This window comes from Lepus europaeus, chromosome 23, assembly GCF_033115175.1.
Source record: "Lepus europaeus isolate LE1 chromosome 23, mLepTim1.pri, whole genome shotgun sequence".
NCBI lineage: Eukaryota > Metazoa > Chordata > Mammalia > Lagomorpha > Leporidae > Lepus > Lepus europaeus.
In genome coordinates this window covers 17,532,489-17,543,267 of record NC_084849.1, presented here as the reverse complement: position 1 = coordinate 17,543,267, position 10,779 = coordinate 17,532,489, and the positions used below count along the sequence as shown (strand labels likewise).

The following is a 10,779-nucleotide window of genomic DNA, read 5'->3' as shown; positions in this document are numbered from 1 at the left end:
CGCAAGGAGGAGGATTAGCCTGTTAAGCCACGGCGCCGGCCTAAAATGGACCAGTTCTTGACACTGCACCTGCGTTAGCTCATGTAATCTCAAAACCACCCTTTAAGAGAGGCATTGCTGTGATTCTCCCCACTCCAGAGGGGAGATGCAGAAGCTTGCTCACAGCAGCCCCTGAACACATCCCAGTGCTGACATATACCCCCAAGGGATGGGACGATGCACAGCCAATGCAGGCAGGGGGCGTGGCTAGCGAGCTGGAGCTGAGGACTGCGCTGCCCCACCCGCACCGCCCAAACCTCACCTGCTTCTATGTGAGCCGAACCCCACCCCCTCCAAGAACCAGCACTAGCTAGAAATATCCAGTATGGCAGCAGGCTCGGTGCTCATGATGACCTGTAAGGTCATTACAATAAAGTTACCGTGATTGGCACACCCATTCCCATCATGTACCTGGTGCTGGACACTTCTGAGGTTTCCCAAAAAAAAACTGCACAGAAATGGGTGGTACTCAAGCCCCGCCCCAAACCCCACCCTTTTTGAATATTCATTGAAGCCGCACCCCAGACACTACCTTCAGATGCTATAAAAAGGATAGCCCCAAACCCTGGTGATGGCAGCATCTTCTCTTGAGGTTGCCCACACTAATTCCTCGAGTATGTACTTTCTCCTTAAAAAAAAAAAATCTTGCTTTCCTGCTCACCTCTACCTACATTTCCTCCTTTAATTCCTGTGTGCAGATAAGAACCTGGGCCAGGGGCCAGCATTGTGGCACTGTAGGTTAAGCCACCATCTGTGACACCATCATTCCATATGAACACCAATTCGAGTCCCGGCTGCTCCATTTCTGATCCAGCTCCCTGCTAATAGCCTGAGAAAAAGCAGAGGAAGATGGCCCAAGTGTTTGGGCCCCTGCCACCTACATGGGAGTCTTGGATAAAGCTCCTGGCTTCAGCTTGGCCCAGCCCCAGCTGTTGTGGCCATTTGGACAGTGAACCAGAAAATGGAATATTGACCTCTTTCTCTCTCTCTCTCTCTCCTTCCCTCCCTCCCCCATAACTCTGCCTTTCAGATAAATAAATACATATTAAAAAAAAAAAAAAAAAAGAAAGAGAGAACCTGGACCAAGCCTAGCCAGGAGCAAACCCAAAACATATTCACCAGAACACTCTCATAAGAATGTCCACTCTCAGCTGGCAGCCAGACAGGACTACAACTCAACTGAGAGTCAGGGAACTGTTGTTTTCACACAAATCACATGATGGACTATTACATAGCAACGAAAAGGAAACCATGAATGGATCCCAGACAATATGTTGAGAAACAAAAGCCAAATACTGAAGAGTCCACGCTACCAGCCGGCCTCCACTTTTATGAAATTCAAGACCAGGAAAGTGAATTGCAGTAACAGAGGATGTGGGGAAAGCGTCGCCCCCTGGGGGAGGTACCGACCAGAAGGAAGCAGGCAGGGGGAATGTTCTGGGATGCTGGATCTGGATGGTGGCTGCAGGACTGGGTGCAGATGCAAGCATTCACGAAGCTGCAGATCTAAAATCAGGGCCGGGTGTGGGCATTTGGTGCGCCAGTTGAGCTGCAGCCCCTATCAGAGTGCGTGGTTCGAGTCCTGGCTCTGCTTCCCAACGGCCGCCGGCTGATGCAAATCCTGAGAGGCAGCAGATGGGGGTTCACACACTTGGGTCTCTGCCACCCACCCTGGAGACGCAGATAGACTTCAGGTCTCCTGGCTGTTGGCATCTGGGGAGTGCACCAGAAAATAGAAGATCTCTGTCGATGTCTCTCTCTCTCTGCCTTTCAACTAAATTAAAATTTTAAAAAATAAAAATAAAAAAGCCCAGGGCCAATGTGCTTGACACAATAGAAAGAAAGGAGCGGCTCAACAGGCTAATCCTCCGCCTTGTGGCGCCAGCACCCCAGGTTCTAGTCCCGGTCAGGGAGCTGGATTCTGTCCTGGTTGCTCCTCTTCCAGGCCAGCTCTCTGCTGTGGCCCCGGGAAGGCAGTGGAGGATGGCTCAAGTGCTTGGGCCCTGCACCCATGTGGGAAACCAGGAGGAAGCACTTGGCTCCTGGCTTCGGATTGGCACAGCGCGCGGGCCATAGCGGCCATTTGTGGGGGGGGGGGGTGAACCAACGGAAGGAAGAAAGAAAGCAGCAAAGGAGAAGGGAAGAAAACAAAATGAGAGGAACAAAGGGGGGGAATGGAAGGAAGGAGGGAGAGAGGGAGGGAAGGAGGGTGGAGGGAGGGAGGGGGAGAGGGGAGGGGGGAAAGGGGGAGGGGAAGGGAGAAGGGAAGGGGGAGGGGGAGGGGAGGAGGGGAGGGGGAGGGGGAGAAGGAACGTGCCTGTAGTCACAATGCCTACAAGTTCAAGTCCAAACTTGAACTTGCCAGAGCTAGCAAACCAGGCCCTGCTGCGTTTTACCCAGTGATCCTTACCCAGGTCCTCCGTATCGGGGGCTGGGGCACTCGGCACCCAGAGGGAACAGCAGAGGAGCCCTGGCCTCAGTGGTCCCAGGCCACATGCTGGAGGGGCACCACGGCTTCAGGAAGCCCTCTGCTGAATTCCACAGGATCTTCTTGGTTATTGGGATAAGAAGATGTTCTCCGGGAAGGGTGTGAGATTCTCATCTTTATTACAAGTGGGCGTGAGTTTAAGAAACAAAAGGAGGAAAGAGAAAAAGTCAAGGAACACGGACTTGGTTGCATCTGTGCCCATTTGACAGTTAGGGAAACTGAGACCCAAAGAGGGGAAGGGGTGCACCCCAGGTCCCACAGCGTGGTAGACTCAGAGAGCCAGGTGGAGCTGGCCCCTTTCTACTACCCTCAAGTCCAAAGTCCACTGGTCATGGAACTAGGTGACCCCATCCAGATCTCTGGGGGCAATTTCTGCTTGCTTGGAGTAGTCCAAGGTCTCTCTGAGCCACTGGCTGGTTGACGAACAACCTGACCCTGAGTAGTTCTGAGACAAGTGACCAAGACACGGCACAAGCCGGGCATGTTCCCTGCAGACCTCAGCACCCAGGGGAGCCCAGTGGTCTTGTCCACACACTTTCTTATAGCTTCTCTAGGTATTACGGCAGCCTCTGTCCATGTACACAATTCTGAAGGTACAGAGGAGGGGTCGACACTGGGGTACAGAGGGTTAAGCTGCCGCGTGGGGTGCCTCCATCTCATATTAGAGGGCTGGGTTTGAGTCTTGCTACTCTCTGCTTCTGCCCCAACTTCCTGCCGATGCCTCTGGGAGGAAGCACTCGGTCCCAAGTACTCGGGCTCTTGTCAGCCAGGTAGGGGTGGGAGACCCGGATGGAGTTCCTGGCTCCTGGCTTCAGCCTGGTCCTAGCTGTAGTGTACATCTGGAGAATGAACCAGGGGACAGCAGATCTCTCTGTCTTCTCTCTCTGTCACTCTGCTTTTCAAAGAAGCCTGGAAAGAATGAGCCCATGTTGCGCATGCGTTGTTCCTCTCACACTCTTTCTGTTGGGTAGGTACTAGCCTGTACTAGGGGGGCTGAAAGACAAAAGTGAGAATTTCGTGAAGGCGCTTGGAAACAGCCATCAGAAGCCTTGCCTCCATCCCATAGCCTCGTTAGGAGGGTCCGGGCCCCTCCCCCAGGGCGGCTTCCGGGAATCTTCCCAGCCCTGTGCCAGGGGAGTCAATAACGGTGCTGGTGCTGATAAGGTGCTGGGAGGAATGTCAGGAATTCCATGCCCAGGAAGTCTTCCAGCCAGAAGAGAAAGGGGGAAGGAGACACGGTGGGGCATTGCCCTCTCTCCAAAGGCTGATCTGGATGCAGACTGGGCTCGCCCTTTGCTGAGATGCCGGTCCACCTGGCCTGTCGTATTAGGTGGATTCTTTATTAAACTCCAACCGCTACTTGTCTCACAGCCAAAAGAGGTTTCTTGCCTGAAGACCCAGACCTCTGATCGCTGCCTCCGGGGAAAATTGTTACTGATCAACAGGGTGTGTCCTGAATATCTTGTCCCCTCAAGGTAACCACTGTCTGCAGATTGAGCCCTGGGACCTGTCCTTTCTCATTTTAACGATTTTTTTTTTTTTTATTTGAGAGACCAGAGACCCAGAGAAAACTTCCATCCACTGGTTCACTCCCCAAATGGCCACAACAGCTCCCCCACGGGTGGCAGGGGACTAAGCACTTGGGCCATCATCTGAAGCTTTCTCAGGCGCATTCGCAGGGAGCTGGATCAGAAGTGGAGCAGCTGGGACTTGAACCAGTGCTCTTTTGGGATGCCGGCACTGCAGGTGACAGTTTAACAAGCTGTGCCACAATGCCAGCCCCAAGAGCCACCTTTGAGATGAGCAATAGTGAGGTCACAGTTCCACAACCTAGTGGGTACAACGAGTGGACTCCGGGAGGTTTTGTGGGTTCTAGCTGACAAGGGGAGGCAGATGGATGGCGGAGCGTTTGCTGGGATGGGGAGCAGGCCTGGACTGCCATGTGGGGGGGGTGTTTGTGCCACATACAGAGGTGTTGGAGGGGATGTGGATAAAAGAGAAGCGTCCTGTTATCAGGTTCCTAGGTAGCCAGGTAGACATCAGCCCGTGTGTGTGACAGTGCAGCTGAATGAGGGAGGAACTGCAGGGGCAAGCCCGGGAAGCAGACGCACATCTGCACGTCAGAAGCCTTGGATGCCCCTGCTAGGTGGATCCCAGCCCTCTCCCCAGGGGCAGCTTGGGGAGCTCTTCCCTGTGCGCACCAGCCAGGGGGACTGCTAGGTCCAGTAACACCACGCTGATGAAGTCCTGGGAGGAATTTCATGAACTCCACACCTAGCAAGGCCTCCACCCAGCAACATCCAAGAAGAAGGGGGAAGGGGAGTGACAGGCCATGCCGGCATCTATGAAAACTGAAGACTGGACTCCCAGTTCCCGGCCTGGATTGTGAGGTGTAACCTCTCCATTAAACCTCTGCACCTCAGCTCCCACCACTCTCCGTCTCACAGCTAAAATCCTTTTCTTGCACAAAGAGTCTCTGATATAGCCGTCCCTGAGAACACACCTGCAAACATGTCCCCGAAGCCCCACTCCACCACCAAAAACAAAAGAAGACCACCCAGCCCACCAGGAGCCCAGGAGGACACACACACAGTGTCCCTGGATGAGAGCCACCACCGAGAAGAGCAGCAGCCAGGGCCTGAGCTGGGGACCACGCAGCAGGCCACAGTCCCACAAGGCAGCGGGTTAGCGTCCTGGAGTCTCTGCCGATGCCAGCTCACGGGGCAGCAGGGCGAGTGGAGGTGTTTACTGGGGTGGAGAGCAGGGCTGGAGCGCCACGTCGGGGGGTGTCAGAGTGGACGTGCATTAGGTCAAGCCAACGCCATCTTTTGGGCACCTGGCACCCTGTCCCTGTCTCCAACCCCACTCTGGTCACCAAACCCCAGGACCACAGCAGCCGCCTCCCCCTGGCCCCATGTGCTCCACGCAGCAGGCACAGCGACCTCCCTGGGGACGACCCTGACTCTCACCACTGCCTTCTCCTTCCCCACCCTGGGTGCAGGCCCCCCAGTGGACACCTCCTTCCTGCACCCAGCGCCTTTGTGGGAAGAGCCCTCTCCTCTCCTTTTCCCTGTGAATTCTGCTTTGAGTCCGACCCCCTGCGCAAACCTGTGCTTTTCAGGGAAGCCCTCCTCCTTGACTCCCTCCCCTGAATTTGCAGACCCATAAAAGGAATTCATAGAGAAAGATGGGCAGGGGTGGGCATTAGACACGGAGGTTAAGACACCACTTGGGACACCCGCATTCCATACTGGAGTGCTTGGGGTCCAGTCCTGGCTCCACTCCCAGTTCGAGCTTCCTGCAGACACATGGCCCAGGAGGTGACAGGTAAGGGCTCAAACACCTGGGTCCCGGCCACCCGTGTGGAGACCTGGACGCAGTTCCCAGCCCCTAGTGTCACCTGGTCCAGCCCTGGCCGTTGTGGGCTTTTGGGGTGTGAGCCTTCAGATACATGTTGTCTCTGTCTCTTTTCCTGACAACTAAAACAAATGGCTTTACTACAGAAAAATCAGCAAACCAATTATTATTTACTGAACTCCATTCATTTGAAAGGCAGATAAACAGAGAGCCAGAGACAGGGCACCGGTTCACTCCCCAAATGCCTGCAACAGTCTAGGCTGGGCCAGGCCAAAGCCGGGGGCCAGGAGCTCCATCCAGGTCTCCCACGTGGTGGCCCAAGCACTGCAGCGGTCACCGACTGCCTCCCGGTGGGGGCGGGACTGGAACCCAGGCGCTCCCATGGGTGCGCAACCGGCATTGCACGAATGACCTTCTGCCGAAACTCCGGGTGCGGTTCCGAGCGCGAGGGCCGGGGGCGGGGGCGGGGTCCTAGCCCCTGCGCGGCTGCGCCGTCGCCGGGCCTTAGTTTCCCCGGCCCGCGCACAGGGACCGCGCTCCGGCGGGCGGAAGTGCCCGGGAGACACGGGCGCGAGCGTCGGGGCCGCGGGGGGGGGGGACCCCGCGCACGCGCACGCGCACGCGCGCCGCGCCGCCCCCCCACTGCTCGCGCCAACCCCGGCGCGCGCCGGCGCGGGAGGCGGGGGACTGGGGCCGGGGGCGGCGGCGGACGCCGAGGGCGAGGGGCGGGCCCGGCCCGGCTCGGCGCGGCCGCCCGCGCGCGGCTGCTGGAGGCCCCGGGCCCGGCCCGGGCGGCGGCGGTGACTCCAGGCCTCTGCGCGCCGCAGCCATGGCCCTGGTGACCCTGCAGCGTTCGCCCACGCCCAGCGCCGCCTCCTCCTCGGCCAGCAACAGCGAGGTGAGCGGGGGGCCGGGGGCGGGGGGCCCTGGGGACCCCAGCACGAGGAGCCGGTCGTGTGTGTGTGAGAGAGACGACCACCCACCCCCCACAGTCTGCGAGTCTGGGGGGCCCTGTGCGTGGGCCGTGTGCGGTGCGGGACTCTCATGGGTGCCGGTGACACCGATCCCGGTCTGGGGGCCCCGGGGAGGGGCACTCCTGCCCGAGGGACCGGGCCGTGAGTCGCTGGTCCCCAGGGCTGTGCCCCTTGCGGGTCTCGGCCTCTTTGCTGTGTGTGACTTTTGTCACCTCTGTGATGCTGTGTGAGAGAGGCCACCGGGTGACCCCGTGGGCCTGGGGGATGGCGTCCCTGGTGGCCGCCTCTGGAGTTCTGGCCGTGTCGCTGGCCCCGTGACAGTGACAGAGCGTGGGCCGACTCGAGGGTCACTCTGTGTCACGGCTGCGTGGGCCCCGAGTCCGGCTCTTCCTTTTTGTCCTATCACCCGGGCTGTGCGCGCCTCTGTCCGTGAGGCTGCACTGGGCTGCTCTGTGTGGGTTTGTGTGGCCGTGGCTATGAGCAGGCCCTTGTTTGCCCGGCTCCTTCCAGCTCAGGGGGGTCTGCAGGGTTGGGGCCCCCCTGGGCTGGGACCGTGGGCATCAGAGGAGCTGACCCTCTGTGTCACTGTCTGGCCGGCCATCTCTGGGACAACCCTTTAAGGCCTCTGGTCTGAGCTCCTCCTCCCCATAGCGGCTGGAGGAGGAAGCCCCTTCCTTAGCTCCATTTGGGGAAGGTGGGAGGGGTCTGGCCTTGCAGGCCCCGGAAGTGGCTCAGCCAGTGTCAGACTTGTTCTTTGTGGGAGCCGCTGGGGGAAGTTGACTGACAGCTGGGGAGAGGTGTGTGTGTGTGAGAGAGAGTAAGGTGAGGACGGGTGTCGGCCCCGGCTCCAGAGCGGTAACTCCAGCTCGCTTTGCGGGGATTGGCAGGGCCAGTTTCAGAGTGGCTGCGAGTGGAACCTCCAGGGCCCTGTGTGCTCCCAGGAGAAGCTGTGGAGCGCTATCTTGTCTGCAGACAGGAGGTTCTGGGAGGCAGGACGTCGGCGGCCCATCGCCTGCAGCTGAGAAGGGAGCTTGCGGCAGCGTCTCCTCCCGGCACAGAGATCGGCCCAGCTCCGGGGTTCCTGTCTCTGCCCTCTGTTTGCACAGAACTTTCCTGTGCTTCGTCTCCTCTCCTCTTCCCCTAAACTGCGCGAGACAGGGGAGCACTTGGCCTCAGGCAGGGGCTGGACGTGTCCCTACACCTGATCTGTTCCTGTCTCAGACCACACTGGAACACTCTTACCGTTTTGTAGTTGAGATACAGCGCACATATCATAAATTCACCATGTGAAAAAAAAATTATGTTAGAGACAGAGAAATCTCATTCGCTGGTTCGTTCCCCAGATGCCCTCAACAGCCCAGGCTGGGCCAGGCACGCAATCCCTGTCTCCCAAATGGGTGGCGAGATCCCTCTCCTGGGGCCGACTCTGCTGCCTCCCTGGGTCTGCACTAGCAGCGAGGTGGAGTCAGGAGCTGGAGCTGGGATTCGAACCCTGACCTTCCAGTGTGGGATGCAGGTGCCTTAACCACCAGGCCACGTGCCCAGCCCAGGCTAGACATCTGCCCCCACCCTTTTAAAGTATACCGTTTGGTGGTTTTTAGTATAATTACAAGATTGTGCAGCCATCAGTGCTGTCTAACTCTAAAACATTTTCATTTCCTCTCAAAAAAAGCAAAACAAAACACTATGCTCTTTAGCCATCAGGGAGAGACAGAGAGGGAGAGAGAAAGATCCTCACTCCCCAGGTGGCTAAGAGTCAGGCTGAAGCCAGGAGCCTGTACTGCCATCTGGGATTCCCGCGTGGACGGCAGGAGGTCCATCTCCCACTGCCTTTCTATGTGTATTAGCAGGGAGCTGGATCAGAAGGGGAGCAGCCAGGACTCGAACCCGCACTCCGATGTGAGATGCTGGCGTCAGAGGCGGTGGCTTAGCCCACTGGCCCCTGTGTTTCATGCCTTTTTGTGGCCCAGTGCTATTCCAGTGGATGGATGCACCACATTTGCTCGGTCTGTTGGGTGGCTTCTGCCAAACCCAGTTTTGATTTTTTTTTTGACAGGCAGAGTGACAGGCAGAGAGAGACAGAGAGAAAGGTCTTCCTTTTGCCGTTGGTTCACCCTCCAATGGCCGCCGCGGTAGCGCGCTGCGGCCGGCGCACCGCGCTGATCCGATGGCAGGAGCCAGGTGCTTCTCCTGGTCTCCCATGGGGTGCAGGGCCCAAGCACTTGGGCCATCCTCCACTGCACTCCCTGGCCACAGCAGAGAGCTGGCCTGGAAGAGGGGCAACCGGGACAGGATCGGTGCCCCGACCGGGACTAGAACCCGGTGTGCCGGCGCCGCAAGGTGGAGGATTAGCCTAGTGAGCCGCGGCGCCGGCCCCAGTTTTGATTATTATATAAGGCGTTACTTTGATGAAAATACCAGTGACCCTATAGAGACTACCCCGGCCGGCTGTTGTCCCACACCAGTGGGTCAGCCACGTTCACTGCCCGCAGGAGCGGCGGAGCCTGGGGTGGTTGCGGGCGGCTGTGACTTTTCTTCTAGAGGTGTTGAGGTGAGCGGCCAGGAGGAATGGAGAGAGCAGGTGTGTGTGGTGCCCGGGGTCCTGGGTCGTGTGTGTGGCTGTGCCCCCCCGGCCGGGCTGCTTCCCCTCTTTGTGCCTCGGTGCCCATGGAAGGATGCGTCACCTTCCCATGTGTTCCCCTGCTCATAACCGACCTCGTGTGGCCTTCCAGCTCAGAACCTCTGCGAGCCACCGGGAACTGAACAGCCGGGAAGTCTGCACCCCAGATCCCATCCTCACACATCCGACTTTGGCTCCGGCTTCCCGGCGCAGCCAGGCCTGCCGCGTGGCGTGGGAAGCTGAGAGGACTCCAGCACTCAGCCGCTTAGCACCTCTCCTTTTGCTTTGAATTTCTTCCTGGTTTCAGTCTTCAGTGGGCTGCTGGGTGTCGTTTTCCCGTTAGCCTTATCTCAGTGCCGTTGTGAGAACAGGCAGAGTGCAGGAGCAGATAAATCAATACTTTTGCAGGAATGGATCTCAGCTCTGCTATTTTTGAGCGATGTTCAAGGTGACTAATTCTCACGGGCAGATCTCCAGGCATTTCTTCAAGTTGGACCAGGGTTTCTCAACCTCTGCTGATGCGTGGGGCCCGGACATTCTCTGTTGACGGGGACTGTCCAGGCATTGTGGGATGTTTATCAGCACCTGTCCCTGCCTGCCACGTGGGTTCTGTGCAAATACTGCCGTTTCCTAAGAAGGGACCTGAGCATCCTCAGACCAACCCCCCGTGGACATGGAGGGGCGACTCTATGGATACAGACATTGTCTTAATACAGGGGAGTTGAAAGCCAGTGGAAAGGAATCGAAGGGTCAGTTCAGGGGCCAGCATTTGGTTCCATGGTTAGGCCGCCGCCCAGGACTCCTCTTTGCCATATCTTTGTGCCTGGTTTGAGTCTTGGCACCACCACTTCTGACCCAGCTCTCTGCTGATGCATCTGGGAGGCAGCAGGTGAGGGCTCAGGCCCCTGCCCCCATGGGGGAGACCCGGATGAAGTTCCTCCAACTTCCTCCTGGCCCGGCTTCCATTGCTGCAGGTGTGTGGGGAGCGAAGCAGCAGATGGAAGATCTCTGTCTGCCTTCCCCTACCCATTTCTTCAATATTTATTATTATTTGAGAGAGAAATGGAGAAAGCACAATTCTGTCAATGGCCAGGGCTGGGCTGGGCCAGGCTGAAGTCAGGAGCCGGGAACTCGATCCAGGTCTCCCAGGTGAGTGGCGGGGACCCAGCCACTTGGGCTGGCATCGCTACCTGAGGGTCTGCATTACCCAGAAACCAGAATTGGGAGCCCGAGCTGAGGCTTGAACCCAGGCATTCCTGTATGGGATGTGGGTGTTCTAACCACTAGACCAAATGCCTCTT

The 10,779-nt window shown here is 57.9% G+C and overlaps 1 protein-coding gene across 1 annotated transcript in view; it reads left to right on the top strand.

Annotated features, from left to right (window-relative positions):
- The first annotated feature begins 6,702 nt into the window (after positions 1-6,702).
- SSH1 (slingshot protein phosphatase 1) overlaps positions 6,703-10,779 on the top strand; it is a 77,583-nt gene continuing 73,506 nt past the window's right edge. Inside the window, exon 1 of the mRNA XM_062181928.1 lies at positions 6,703-6,782. Coding sequence (XP_062037912.1) covers positions 6,714-6,782 — 69 coding nt within the window. The 5' untranslated portion in view covers positions 6,703-6,713. The remainder of the gene's footprint in view (positions 6,783-10,779) is intronic.